Source organism: Anguilla rostrata, chromosome 6 (assembly GCF_018555375.3).
Source record: "Anguilla rostrata isolate EN2019 chromosome 6, ASM1855537v3, whole genome shotgun sequence".
Lineage (NCBI taxonomy): Eukaryota > Metazoa > Chordata > Actinopteri > Anguilliformes > Anguillidae > Anguilla > Anguilla rostrata.
The window spans coordinates 12,748,837-12,764,606 of record NC_057938.1 but is presented as its reverse complement, the minus strand read 5'-3'; the positions used below and the strand labels follow the sequence as shown (position 1 = coordinate 12,764,606).

The 15,770-nt window shown below is 40.8% G+C and overlaps 1 protein-coding gene across 8 annotated transcripts in view; it reads right to left on the bottom strand.

Annotated features, from left to right (window-relative positions):
* The window catches only part of LOC135256561 (inactive tyrosine-protein kinase transmembrane receptor ROR1-like), a 60,384-nt gene that overhangs the window by 17,457 nt on the left and 27,157 nt on the right, over nucleotides 1-15,770 (bottom strand). For 5 of the 8 annotated variants that reach the window (XR_010330458.1, XM_064338456.1, XM_064338455.1 and 2 more), the window contains exons 2-4: nucleotides 8,689-8,754; nucleotides 5,118-5,405; nucleotides 4,840-4,876 (exon numbers count right to left, since the gene is read on the bottom strand). Coding sequence is in view for 7 of the 8 variants with exons in the window: in XM_064338456.1 (XP_064194526.1) it covers nucleotides 4,840-4,876; nucleotides 5,118-5,405; nucleotides 8,689-8,754 (391 nt within the window). In the remaining variant the exon portion in view is untranslated. Of the gene's footprint in view, nucleotides 1-4,839; nucleotides 4,877-5,117; nucleotides 5,428-7,252; nucleotides 7,315-8,688; nucleotides 8,755-15,770 lie in introns of those variants that run through there. The other 3 variants (XM_064338451.1, XM_064338450.1, XM_064338452.1) reach the window with 3 other exon arrangements.

Here is a 15,770-nt window from a genome sequence, read left to right as displayed (position 1 = left end):
ACACACATACACACAGTACAAACACAGATGCATAGATTATATACACACACATACACATAACACATCCAGTATACACATCCTGTGGTCTGGGCTATTTTTCATGGTTTGGGCTAGGCCTCTTAGTTCCAGTGTAGGAAAATCTTAATTCAATGACATTCTAGACAATTCTGTGCTTCCAACTTTGTGGCAACAGTTGTGGCAAGGGAAGGCCGTTTCCTGTTTCAGCATGACAATGCACCCAGCCACACAGCGAGGTCCATACAGAAATGGTTTTGCTGGGATTGGTGTGGAAGAACTTATACCTTTGGGATCAATAGAAAAGCCAAACTGTGAGACAGGCCTAATCGCCCAATTGGTGCCCGACCTCAGTAAAGCTCTTCTAGCTGAATGGAAACAAATTCATGCAGCAATTCCCCAACAACTAGTATAAAGCCTTCCCAGAGGAGCAAAGGTTGTTATAACAGCAACGGCTGGACCAACTCCATATTAGTGCCCATAATTTTGGATGAGATGTTGGATGTCAGGTGTCACCATACTTTCGGCCATGCAGTGTGTTTGTGTGCACGTGCGTGTACATGTGTGCGTGTGTAAATGTGTATTGGGGGTAAACTTGTGATTATTTCTGCAAATCAAACATACCACAGCCATCGAAAATAACCATCATATAAACCAGTGGTTTCCAGCAATGTTGATTCGATGTAACAGTGTCTGCCACACAACTGTCCGCAGATACTTATTAGAGCGTTTGTGAGGTTTGAATCTTTGATTGCTGCCATACTAAGGCCATTACGGAAGACATAACCTGCTGTTGCACTGCTAACTGTTCAGATGGCAGTCATCATTTAACTGTTTCCATTTTCAATGAAACATGAAGCTTGGGCACTGACACTGAACACACACACACACACACTGATGCATGATGAAGTAGGCATGACCAGAATATGTTTTCTGCTTTCAGCTTTCTTGCTGTTTAGAAATAAAAAACAAAATTTCCTAAAACTGTACATAAGCATAGGCAAAAATGTCTAATTCTGTTCATCATTGCAGATCATGAACATCACGCTTATATTAGTCCAGAGCTCAACATGTTTGCATTACTTTCCTTTCACCTCAGACTGGCCATGCTATTTACACAAAGGTCAACTGCAGTATATCCTTGTATGACCTGTGGAATTAGGAAATTGCTATTTTAATTATTTGAAACACATTTTAAAACTTTTCTTATGGAGTAACATACACATTTATGTTGTGCAAATAATTAAAATGTAATACTCAATACAATTTTCTAGTTGAACTCATTTTAATGTGGTGGGGGTAAACAAGGCTTTCAATGTGTGAGGTGATCCCCATCAACCTGAAACTCCTGAACAGACCACGATGTTCTTCCACCAAAAAAATTAGGTGGAGGCCTTAAAGGCTCCCCATTTTTTATGGTGGATGAGGAGGCATCGACCCCTTCTTAACCAGCCTGACCTCCCCTGACCCTGACATCGTCTCCTGGTGGACTCTGGCTTGGGAGGTTTCTATGAAGCAGCTGTGAGCACTTAAAACCCAGCAGGCTTTAATGTACTGAGGATATTTATGGACGTTGGCAATTTATTAGCCATTCATTTTTTTTTTGGAAGTTTTCATTCATGTGTATTATGCCTGCTTGAATAAAGTACAAAATATATATGAGAGGGTCAGCTGTCCCAATCTCCTTTAAAAAACTAAAAACAAAACATAACAAAAACGGTCTGCTGGGCGGCTGATCCTCACCCCGCATTTCTACATTCATCATCTTGTTTAAAGTTTTGGGAAGCAGTCCGCTCATGGAAAAAACCCTTAGGATAGAGAAGCAAACAATAGCAGGAGCATGTGCGTTCTGTGAGAGGAAGGGATGCTCTCCATTCTCTGCTTTGAGTGATAAACATGGACAACTGACTCACTGCAGAACGCTGGGAGTGACATCGCCCTGGCGTTCTACCTCTTCGCCCACTCGGCTCTTAGTGTCTCTGCCATTTCTTATAGGACCGACATGTGGCGAGTCACCCTGCCTGCTTTCTACACCAGCACTCTCCTTCACACAAAGGCCAGAACAAACTTTTGACCTAGACTCTCACTAAAAGCTCACCAACAGGCACGGATGATCACATGGCCAAACTTCTCAGTAAAACTGCTGATTTGTGGTGATGTGTTTATGGCCTCTGAGCCCACACACATATAAAAGCCTCAAGCTCAGCCTCTGTCAGTTCTCTGGTTTCTACATAATGTGTCACCTGTGTAAATTACACTTCTGGTCTGTGCAGGACAAAGTACGTTAGATGCACTGCAGAACTGTGTCCCTTTTGGGCACTGCTGTGCCATTTCACTTCCTGCTTTCTCGTATCTAATTTCCTGCCATGTTTCAGGAAGGGGAGTGGGGGGGTTTTGGTTGGGGAATCAGGAAGTGAAACATAAAAGGTTGAAGTTACATCTGCAGTAAGAATGGGCCACCATAATCTCTTGGAAATGCACTTCATCTGCAGAGGGCATTTCGGTGTGAATATGAGCAAACACTGTTGTGTTTTTGGTGAAAACAGAACCGCTTTCGTGGACACTGTGGGTGCAACCAAAGTATTAAAATAGTGTCAGCATGAAAAATAACACCTGAAAACTACAATGTGATCTACCACCCGATGGCTGATAGAATCATCTCCTCATCACTCAAAAGTTAGGCAAGCTGCCACTGCGAATGTATAAAATAACAGACATTATTTGCTTTCCAGATGCGTTTTCCCAGAGTCTTACACAGCTGGATACAGATGTAAATCTCAGACAGCTGGGTATTTACTGAAGGAATTCATGTGCATTTATTAAGGATATGCCAGCATTGTCCCACATATAAAAAGTATACTTGAGCCATACTATTTTTTTTACTTTATCACACATTAAGTATAATAAGTTTATAATTATACTTTGTGTGCTCAAGTGTACTATTTTTCCTCATGGGATCCCCATATGAGTAAGAACTGACAACTATAGGGTTACAAACACTGCACTCACTGCTAGCCCTGGATTAAAAGGCAAAAAAATATTCTTCCCTTTTGAGCATATGATTACTTCCATAATTCATGGATGACTCATTTTAGACTTTCAGAATATATAAACCGTGATATTTTTACACGTTCATGAGAATTTTGTAACAATTAGTAACTGTTTTGTGACAGATTCTTTTATTATTTTCTTTAATTATCTTATATTTTCTATACATGGGTTTGGTCTTTCTCAGTCTTCTACAAAGGCCATCAGAGCTCACAGATATACTTGGTGACTCGGGTGTATGGTGCATGGGGACAGCTGTCATCAGTGATTCCATAGCTAGAGCCTGGTCTTCTTTAACCACAAGTGTCCTGCTGGAATGCTTAGAGCAGGGATGTGGAACGAGTACAAATATTTTTGTAATTGCCCTTTGTCCGCTGAACGAAGTTTGTTTTTTAAGAAAGTCATGGGAAAATTAAACAGCTTTGACAGGGCAACTACAATAATATTAATCTTTTCTCCAATTGGGAAAAAAAAAAAAAAAAAAAAAAATCACACTACTGGAAAAAATAGTGTTGATTCTCTAAATTAGGACTAACTGCACTGTTAGATTTTCTCTGGCAAACTTTTGCATTCATAGTACATTATATCAAGTTTTTGTTTGTGGAAATATGTGGACAATCCCTAGGTAGGAAATACCTGACATTTCACACTTAATTACTAAGTTAATTATGACTTGAGATCATTTGACATATCTGAATGCTGAAGTGATTTAATACATATTGTTTTTATGGTGCTTCTGGCACAGGGCTGTTCTGCAAATCAAGGCCCTTCTGTTGCAAACACAAACCAGGGTCAGAACACAAACATATAGAGATGAATACACAGAGCAAGGTAACACGTTGGCTATAATATCACAGCCTTCAAATCGCCCTCTGCTGTACATGCCTCACACTCTGAGAATCCCTAATTTACAGCAAAAGGATATGGTCCTGTAATGGTATCCTCCCCTTCAGCAGATTTATTCAATTACTTCTGGCTTTTTTTTCTGGCAGTTCAAAGTGCTATTTTTGAAACATTTTAACCATGTGAAAGTTTGTTCTGACAAGTGAAACTCCTTTACCCCACAGCGTAAGTAACAGGGGTGTATGTTCAACGCAGAAAGAAGTGTTAGCCAAAGTGCTCCATCCTTGGGAATAACAGACTGACATCTTGCTCTGATGAGCAGCACTGTTCCACTTGACGTACTACAACTGCTTCTACACTCAGCGCTCCTAAAATAAAGTTTAACTAAACACACAGCTCGGCCACTACGGTTACCAAATATCCAAAAGAAAATGAATCATAACGTGGTGAAAATGTTTACATACAAAGCAGTCATTGTAGAAATAAAACCCAGAAGATCCCAAGAGACCTTTTTTGAATTGATCAGTCTTAATTCTCTCTTCTTTCACTTCCAAATATTTTCCCTCCTTCTCCTTCCCTCACGCTTTTTGCTTCTCAATCACTCTAGCTGGGCAGATGTCCCAGGTCTTCTTGGCACAATAAACCACACAGGCCCTAGATCTGATTGGACTTGATGTTCATCGTGCATCTGGCTAGACTAACAGTCGGTAGCATAAAAATTGAGACTAAATATAAGTACCAAAGTACCGTCAGATTCCATTATTTTGTCCCTCTATTTTTGGAAAGTTTCACAAACTAATTCCACATATCACTAGACTACCTAGACAACTTAATGCAACCAGATAACACAACCCCGATTTACTCATAGATTTCAGGGTTATTTTTTTAAGTAAATAAGTAAATAAATTCATGAATTAAAAAAGGGGAACTTACGGTGAAGGCCTTCCTGCCATGGGGGTGGGCTGAGGATCTAAAAAAAGAAAGGCAGTTTAAAGGCAGGGGCTGACCACTCACAATCTGAGCACATTTTGGTTAGATTGAATCCAGAGTTTAGCTGTTGTTTAACATGACAAAACACTGCACTAAGGTGGGACTATGCAAAAACTAGCATATGAAAGTCGCTATTGCCATTATGCACAATATGTAAGAAGCAAATGGAGGTGTGATGATCTCATATGGAAGGGGTGCTAGATAACTCAAGCGGGGCTCACCGAACTTGACGAAAAGGATGCCGGTGGTGGACACAGTGCTGAAGCCATTGGTGGCCACGCACTGGAAGTACCCGGTGTCTGTGGTGTCCAGGTCACGGATGCGCAGCCGCGAGCCGTAGACGGTGGGCCGGTAGGACACGCGGCGAGGCTCCTGCACCACGGGCGCGTCGTTCTTCAGCCAGCGCACGGTGGGGGCCGGGTTCCCCGACACCCGGCAGTGCAGCTCCGCCACCTGGCCCAGGGATGTGGTGATGTTATTCATTGGTGCCTCCAGCTTCAGGAAGTAGCCTAGGCGAGACAACAGACATGGCTGATAGGACTAACTAGCGTATAATCAGTGTACAACTAGTGATCTGTGCAACTGTGTAACGCATTAATTTTCTCCTACCTCCCACTTTCTCTCATTCAGTAATGTACTGCAAGTAATAAGCGTTAAATCTGTTTATCCAATCACAGCTGTACAATGTGAAGAAGTGGTCCTGTCCTAAGGGCTGAATGAGCCAGCTGCAGTATAGACTGTGTCCCACTGAACTCTGAAGTGCTTGTGGCTGAATTTTGAGACGGGTCCTAATAAATAACTCAGGTGTTGAATGGCAAAGCTGCGAGGTTGCCATGGAACAAGGCTAATTCCATGCAGGTCTTTTGATATTACATAAATTATATATTTTGCATTCACTGATATTGAGACTATTAAAATAGATTATGGGAAAGGGGACCCCCCTGCTCGCCCAATTAAGCTGCTCATCTCTGAGACTTCAATCCTCCCAAAACATTGACCCACAACATTAAAACAACAAACAAAAAAGCTATTCAAATTAGAAAGGAAGAAGAGCGGAAATTTTAATTTGCCGAACATTCAAGCCGTTAGACAGATAATAAACTGGATTTCCCTCTCAAAATAAGGAAATGGTGACCTTTCACCTTGCCTTCCAAATGTTTATTTAAGGGCTGGGTGGAATGGGATGATGTGTAACAATAACCTGATTCCATTTTTCCCTCGCAAAGTCACATGATAAACCACCATTGCATATGACAGTCAAGTTGGATTACTGGGGTGTAAAGAGGAATGCTTCATGAAACCACTGCTGTCTCATAAAAGGGAAAGGCTGTGAAACTACAATGGACTATCCATGATGGATGTCATAGCGACATAAAAATGAACTGTAACTTTTTCAACCACTTTTTGGTGAGGTCCAGGTGTCAGAAGCATAAATCACTGCTGGAAGGCACTGTTGGTCCCGCTCTTATAATTCCCAACCGGGCTACAAAAATGTGTGGAATTGACCTCCGCGTCTAGACTCCCTTAAGCTGGGTTGGAGGGCAAGGCAAGTCTCTCATAAACAAACTCTGCCTTCATCTCCAAATATGAACTTGATTTATGTCAGGTCACAAATAGGTCATTTTCTTTAACAAATACAGAACAACTGCTTTCCTCACACACAATAAAATACACAATTATCAATGCAGTTGTTCCGGTAGTTACATTCAGTGAAAGGATTTAAAAAATACATTAAAAAATGTCCTTTAAGCCCAAAACTATATACACACATGGCAAGCTTAAAAAAACTAAACTTTTCTGGTTCATTAAATGGGGCTATTAACACATGCAACAGCTGTCAGCAACAGTTTGATGCAACAGTTTTATTTGCATCGGCTTACAGCTAGCATTTTTTGTACAATTTTAGATAGCAATATTCTAGTAGCAATGTGATGGTTTTTAATTCAATTATGCTTTATGGCCTTAGTAAAAATGATGATACTTAAATGCACTTTGCTGTGAAAATAAATAATGGAAGATTTCTAATGGATTTGTACTATTGTACTCAAGCGTTTTCTGGTCACTGCCATTAGCAACTTAAACAGAGCCTTGAGAACCTGTGCTGTGGCTGCTCTTTTGGTTGAAAGCCAGATTGAAAAATCAAAGCTGAAGTAAAAATCATCTGTCAGCAAAAAAGGCAAAACTATAGCATTACATAGACTACAAAAAGGAAAAGGGAAAGACAAATATGGATATTTCTGCTCAGGAATGAGTCCATGGTGGATTTAACTGAGCGCATGGCTATATTGTTTTTGTATAGTATTGATTTATAGGGTGGTGAAATTTAAGACCAAAAAATAAAAAATATTCGTCCTACCTTTGCGTATTTTCTGACAACAAAGGTAGGCAAGAAAGATTTGGAGTGAGAGTGTACAGAGCCTAAGAGAGAGCAGAGTTAAAAACATAAATACTGAGAAATTAATTATTCTTCCTTTCATAAAAAATTTTTATTGCCACAAAAAAAATGTTAAATTTACTGATGTAGGGCCAAAGGCATAAATTAAACAAGAGTGCACTCTTGTGGAAGCCAGATTTGCTTTTAACAGCAACTTCCTTCACACTCCAGATATGGTCTCCCGCAGTCCCTATATTCTTCAGCTTGAAGCCAAAAAAAGTGTTGCAATAAGAATACAACAGTAACTGCATTGATGCATGCACAGTTCATACCACTTGCTTGTTGAGCAAATAAGTATCTTACCAAATGCAGTGATGATAGTAATACTAGCTATAATTTACATTCGTAATATTTGTTCATCCTTAAAATTTTTACCACGGAAAAGGGTATGCAGACAGAAAAGAGGATATAAACACACACAATATTCTGGCTGACAAACACTTCATGTGTTGATGTAATCCATCAAACCTAAACAAATGTATGTGCTTCAGAATTCACACCTGTATTACATGTGAAACAGCTGGGATAAGCAGTCACCTAATAAATTATGCGGCCTTCAAAACCTCATGACAAGGCAAGGGAAACCGATATCACTTTCACAGTCAATAAAAGAAAAGGAGAACACTCCTGGTGCCTTGCTGGAGTCTGCACAGGAAAAGCTAAAACTGTGGATTTCAACTCTTAACAACCCTCAAAAAAGTACATGATGTGTGCACGTGTGTGTGCACGAGTGTGTGTGTGCATTTGTACTCATATTGTAGAAATACACTATAATAAAAAATATCTTACACCACGCTTGAGTTCTTTCAGGTCCCTCTTCTCCCTCTGTAGTTTTATATTGACAGTCTGAATCTCTCAATTATTTATGCCACTTAATACACTGCTTGTATCTTTTTGTAGCTATTTTTTGGATGTCCAATATTATTTGGATCCAATTCAATCACAGAAGAGCCATCTGCCAATTCAGGAGAGTGCAGACAAGTATGTATGGCAACGTGACAGTCGCTAGTTTGTTTAATTCCAGCTGAGTTGTGCAGTTTTGGCCTTGGAGGAATGAACTCCAAATGCAGCTGGCACAGGTAGACTGCAGGCACCTTGTCCAGTCAGAGGAGGTTGATCCAGGTGTGCCAGTGCAAAATGGAGACAATCTGCTGACCGTCTAACTCTCCCTCCCACTCTAAACCATATTAAAATAAAATAAACCATACACTGAGGAACACTTCTTTAGCTGGACACTTAATTTGGCACCATACCTGATAAAAATGCAAATGCATCCAATAGATTACATTGCAGAATATAAGGACCACTGTTTAACTACATGGAAATAAACAAAACAAGAGAGGAGTGTAAACTCTCACCTTCTTCTGTTCCTCTGGAGACATTCCACAAAGCGGTGGTCACTGCACTAGGATCAGAGTGGGGTTCTGGCCCAAAGACAAAGACACAGAGGAAATCAGTGCATCTTTTCATTCTGCTCAGCAAATAAATTTTCAGAAACCTATTAGATTATGAGATATAATCATTGAAAATATGTTCAGGATCTTTTATTACCATCTGTTCACATTTAGAGCAACCTCCCCAATGGAATGACACCAGAGGAAAATCACTTAAAATGGTGTCTTGAACCTTAAGCCAAAAGCAATATCACATCAATAGATGGTAAATAGTGAGCAGGCTCCTGGAAGCCTTCGGTTTCAAAGTGAGTTAAATATTTGTCAGACTGTACCTGGCAGCGGGTCTGTGCTGAGAACATGGGGATGTTGTTGATAGTGACATCACAGCTGACACAATGTGATGTTTAAACTTTGGCTGACACAAAGCCTGCCTTTTTAATCTGTTCCCTGCTGTCTCTCCCTCTCCCATGCAATCCGCGTGCAGAAGTTCCAGCAGCGATTCATCACCCTGATTCACGGCAGGATCACCTCGCTGAGAGTACAAATTGTGGCTGAGCTGAGGGCGCCTACAGTTTTTCTGGCACGGGGTGTGCGCGCGCGGCTGCTCGCCTGCTAGCTGCTGCCGCCAGCTTTAGACATCTGTGAAGGAACGAGTCGCGTGCAATCCCAGGAGCAATCGCGTGCGCCAGTGATTTGACTAACATTAATGCCTGTTGCTAAAGGCCGCCAAATCAGACAAACAGGCTTTTTAGGAATAATTAAAAGAAAATCACAAATTTAGGCATTTTAACAGATGCCATTATCCAGACCAACTTAGCTCAGCATACATTCTTTTACATACTATACACTTACACAGCTGGATATTTACTGAGTCAATTATAGTCAAGTCCTTGCTGAAAAGAAGGCTACAATGGAATTGTTCCACCGGGGAATCGAAGTTACCTAGTGGCAGACGTTGTCAAAAATGTTAATTCCTGGGTGTTTTATCTCTCCATCGTAAATTGCTCCAACGTCACTTCGCACAAAATAATGAAATATTAAAATATCAGAGAGCTTTCAAAAAACAAATACGTTTTAATATGATTATCTGATTTTTTAATAGTGGCTGTAAGTAAAACATTATACACCAAACTAAATGTTCCAGGGCTGCTATGATAGTTGCGCACAAATGGAACGGTAGACATAGCCAGATGATGAATATAACAAGTGTACTTATTTTCAATTTAATTAATAATGTAATGCATTTTGTCATCCAGATTTCAAACATATTTTACATTACCAAACCACGCAACATGACAATGACATCATCATCATAATAACAACACAACAAATCAGGACCCATATTATATGATGATGATAATAATAACAAAAATTAGGACATGGGACATGGAAGCACTACTGTGCATGACCGTGTCTGGTGGGGATAATCAAATGTTACAAGGATCACTAGGCTTTACCCCTTCCCTACGGGATATTACTCTCATCTTTCACACAGTTTAGGAAGTGGAGCCAGACCTGATGGAATTTCCCTTGATAATAATTCCTTCTTGCAACCAGCCATTCAAAAGAGGCAGTATACATCATTAGCTTTAACCATTCAGAGAATTCAGGTTTGACCTGACTTTTACAGTGGTGGAGGGTAATCCTAGCAGTAATGATAAATGCAGCCAATGCTAGTCCATATTCTGTTTTGGATATACGTGGTGTAGAAGAGACCTATCTCCCAGTAGACAGAGTTGTTGAGATTCTGGAAAAGACGTTTCCAACCATTCCTCAATAGATTTAATGATGTGCTTCCAAAAAGGAAAGGCATAGGGACATTCCCATATTACATGAAGGAAGGTGCCTACCTCATCCTTACACTTCCAGCATTTATCATTATCCACTAGCCCCATTTTGTGGAGCTTAACTGGGGTGTAATAAGATCTGTGAATTTTTTTTAGTGCATAAGTTTACTTAATGCATCCCTCGCTGACCACCCAGCATTAGCCACAATACTTTCCCATCTATCCTCCCCAATGTCCGAGTCCAGATTTTTTCCCCATGTTCGCCTTAGATTATTACATTTGCCATACAAATTATTTGCCATCATTTTATAAAGGACTGAGGCTGACAGGCTAAGATAGGCTAGTACCTTATTCTCATCCCCCTTCGTTGGGACTCCCAGGGCATCTATACAGCACTTCAACCGCAAATATTTCCAGAAGACTCACTTATCTGCTAAATTAAAGTGCTCCCTAAGGTCTTGAAATGAATAGCACATGCTCTCTTTATACAAATCAATGACTGTTAATATCCATATCTAACTATGATTCCCAGAGAAAGGACTTTTTCCCCATTCTAATGGAGGGATTATCCCATTAGAGGATTATCCCTGTTTACTGGGAAATATGCAATAATTTACACAGTTTAGCCCATACTGGTTTAGAATGCTGTAGGACTGGATTTGTGTCTCCTTTTGTTTAACATAATGAATTTTGGTACCCCGGCACGAGCTTGGACTTCCTTACACTACAATGTCATGGCGAATTCAGATAATCATTCCACACACAAGAGGCAGTGGGATGGGATGGAAACACGCCTCAAATTGCAGAGAAAAAAAAAGGGAAAAATTCTTCCCCTCATCTATCGTACATGTGCAACCCAACCTGCTATTACACAATCAAGAAATATCTGGGAAATTGCGGGCCAATTTAGAGATCAGCATTCTAATGTTTCCCAGCTACAAAGGTCTGCTTTACGAATCTGAATAGTTAATGACGGCATGAGAAACAGGACATCTACTGTGGCAGCCCATGGACTTCCAGGGATGGGGCAAAAGGAAGTCACTGATTTGGGCTTGAGGGAGGAGATACATTTTGTGATCACTGTGCTACAGAAAAGATTACATTTACTTATGAATGACAAGGACCAGTGCTGAGAGAATCCAGCTCATTAGCCTTTTCTAATAACTTGCAGTAGGGGTTCATAACACAGTCTAAATTAATTTAAATTACCAAGAATATCTACTTATCTGCCCAGGACTGGAACATCAACCATGTCTCTGCTGTGTGTTGCCAGAAAATGATGAGGCTTAAAGCGAGGGCAGAGCAAAAATAGTCTTTTTAAGTGCTTGGGGTTAACAGGAGACACAAATGAGGGTTTGGTGTTCTTGATCAAAAAAGCCTCCTGCTCCAGGAAAGGGAAATTGCATTCAGCAGCTTCCAGCTTACTATAGGAGCTGCCTTCATGAATTAGTGTAACAACACTGTACCCTCAGATGCAAGTGGAAAATGAGCTCTCAACCAAGGGAAAGTGTTTTTTCAGAGTAAAGCATTTTCTGATGAAGTTGATCTTAAAGCACCTCTCTCCATTTCAGTATCTTTTTCTTTTGCTCACTCTTGCTCTCTCTCTCCCTCTGCCCTAGATAGCCTACCAAAAAATACACGTATGGAAAATTCTCGCAATGTTTTCTGGATATTATAAATTTGTTTTCCAGGACATCAACAAGATAAGTTATAGCTTATGCACAGGAAAAAGCCTGTAGCCCAGCAAAACAGCACTTTTTGGACGTATCCTGGGAGTGACATCACAGAAAAAAGGATTACAGTATTTTTCAGAAACAGAGCGGTCTCACTGAGGGATCTCACTTCAAGATCACTTTTAAACTGTCAGATTTTGGTCATAAAAATAATGAAAATGTAATGTGGAAAAATGGACAAAGGCTATTACTGCAAGAGGAATCGGCCATTTTCCAGGCTGTACTACATGGGGTGAGGGGTGTGAGAGAAACACAAACATGCTCCGGGAACCATTTTAGTCCCTGTTGGGGATAATTTCTGCCTGCTTTTAGTTCCTACAACCTGGTGTGAAAGGGGCTATAGTGGACACAGTCAGAATTCCATCCAAATGCCCCGCAGACAGCAGGTATTCTGCTCTGTCAATAAGCATACAGGTAGGATGACTGTATTGAAAGTGCAGCATGTGAATGGGAAAGCAAATTCTAGAACTATACTGACATTTGTGAACATTAACATAAGTAGATACAAAATCTTTTCTCTGAGCTATGGGTTTGATTTAAACTTCTCATTAGGTGAAGCAGAATCTCACTGAGACCTGATGTCCCCCATGGCTATTACAGTTAACACATTTGAAAGCAGTGACAGAGGGAGAGCTTATGTTCCATTGAGTCTCAGATGGTCCACATTCTCAGTTTCTGGTATGTACCTCACTCACCCAATCCAATGTATTCACCCAAGTCTGGTTACAGCACCTCATTGCTGGCTTGGGATCAGCTCGTCAGTATGTCACATACATGAACAAACAGCTGATTGGAAAATGCTGGACGAAGATCAGCAATCAAATATAAAACAGACCAGATCTCACTGATCTTGGGCCAGTGCTCATGCAGCATGTCTTGTACATTGCTGATCTGGGGACCAGTAGTAGGTAAGAGAGGAAGCAGTGAAGCTGATCCAAGTCTACAGAGCTGGATCAAAGTATTCCACTGGTGACAAATAATTATTAGACGTGAATCCAGATTCACTTGTTCAGCTTTATTCACTCAAGATACAAGATTGGTTCCAAATCTGTTCAGCTGTCTACAATTGTTCCCAATTATATTTCCAAATGCAAAAAATGAGCTACATAAAACAAAGCTTGCTATTTAAGCTTTCAATGGAAGAAGCATACCAACCTCCACGTCCACACAAGAAGCACATGGGAATCATCCTAGATCTGAACTGGGAGCTCCAGCTCTGTGATTGGGTCTAATTATAGCCTCTGCAGTCCCACTCTGGGGGGGCTCCTGCTTTAGCAACAGAGCTGCACATCTGCCTCTCACAGGGACCCCAACTGTTGCTTGTGCACCCCGCCCCCCCCTCACCATATTGGAAACAGTTTCTCTCTTCACAGCAAAGTTTTGGCGAGATGGCTGTTGAAAACATCACAGAGTCCCTCACTTCCCTCTCATGAAGAGAGCACAGGCGGGCATCGGAGCATTGTAGGCTGGGAAAAGCAGCGCGGGCCCTAATTTCATCAACAGCCACCTCATCTCGTTTCTGAGGAGAAAAAAGAATGACCGGAGAAAAACTGAGATTCTTCAGTTTGGCTTCACAATGCATTTTTTTTTTTTGCGCCATTTTCTCCCCAATTTAGTCATTATACCAATTCCCAGTGTGTATCACACAGTCCTGGTCGATGTGCTATCCTTCTGTTGATCTGGGGAGGGTGTAGACTACGACATGCCTCCTCCGATACATGTGGAGTCGCCAGCCGCTTCTTTTCACCTGACAGCGAGGAGTTACACTGGGAGAGCATAACGTGCGCAGAGGTTCATGCTATCTCCCCCGGATCCCCTCCCCTCTGGACAGGCACCTCGACCAACCAGTAGGAGTCGCTAATGTAACAATCAGGACCATACCCGCACCGGCTTCCCACCCGCGATCACTGCCAATTGTGTTCGTAGGAACGTCTGACCAAGCAGGAAGTACCGCTGCCGGGGATTGAACCCGGCAGCAGATGAGGTAGGCGAGTGCTTATACCTCTACACTACCCAGACGGCCCACAATGCATTTTTTAATTGTTGCAGAATTGCGTTTTCAAACGGGTCCAAATGGGTACTTGAGTTTGACGGCTAACCATGTTTGAAGGCTATATTTTAATTTTGTGACAAAGATTAATCATTTATATGGTGGTGCATTATTATTGCCAGGCAAGCCAAGTCAACCCGTACTCTGAGAATCTTAGGATGTCGCTGTGTTCCAGAAGGGTGGGAAGTTTGGATTCAGCCAAGGACTGGAATTTTTGTTATTAAGCCAAAATTAATGCACTGTAATATCAGTGGGTTTTACGTAAGTGCCTTTTAGAACTAGCACTGATGTACTGTCCAATAACCAAACTCTGAATACAAGTTTTCAGCTAAAAAAAAAAAGTTTATTTTTCCACTGAAGTTCCTTTCGAAGGCATTAGATTAAAAATTGCTTCAGTGGAATTTGTTTAATCTATATGGGGGGTAAGGGAGATGGGGAGGGGTACGTCAGAAACCAGGAATCTTCAACATAAAAATAAAGACAGCATATTTTTAATCCTGCTGAGATTTTTTCGTACACTTTATTTGTCCATATGGCAGACTACCATTCTCCTTGGGAACTTGCTAAACTCTCCCCTGTCCATCACACAGATTAATTTCTGTCTTTTGAACTGACTGCTGGGTAGAAGAACAACATCTGGGCCGAGGTCATTTCTGGGCCATAATGAATTAGATGGTAGAAGGTTCTACAGAAACCATGGGAAGGACCAGGCCCAGTAAAAATAACTCAAAATAACTAATCTAAAAGAAATATTTTGGAGATGCATGACACAGCAGTTTGATTTATGTACTGTATTGAAAATGACAATATTACATAAACTTGGACAACAGCGCACTATTCTTCTCAAAAACTACAAGATTGCCACATCAATGCAGGTCTTTAAAATGGCGAACACAGTAGGGTAGAAAATTTAGAGAAAATTGCTCTTGCACAACATTAGCTGCAGTAAACATGAAAACCATGTGTTTGTAAAACAAAACAACAAAAAAAAAGGAAGATAAAAACGTTACTTTGATCAAGAACTTGGTTTCCTTGAGTAATGGGAACAATTCATACATGAATTTTACATTGGATACGAGTGAACACATTTACATTGTATTCATACTGAGCCTTGGAATACCATACGCTAAGAAACATCTCCTTCAATTATTCTTTTTCACTGTGAAATATTATACATTTCTGAACTCATATGAGATGTGAGAGGCTGGTAAATGCCTAAATGGTAAATGTAATTTAAGTAAGGGTGTCTTGTCCAGAAGATACCCTCACCCAGAGTGACTTACAGAGTAAGATTTTTTTGATTATACAGCTGAATATTTAGTGGCACAAACTCAGTTAATTTTCTTGGGCAAAATGGCCCTGCCTCATCTGGGAATTGAACCTGCAACCCCTCAGTTACTTGTGCTGCAAGAACAGAACATTGTGCAGCTAGACCAAGTTGCAAATCAGCTTCAAATTTATGAAAACCATCTGGCC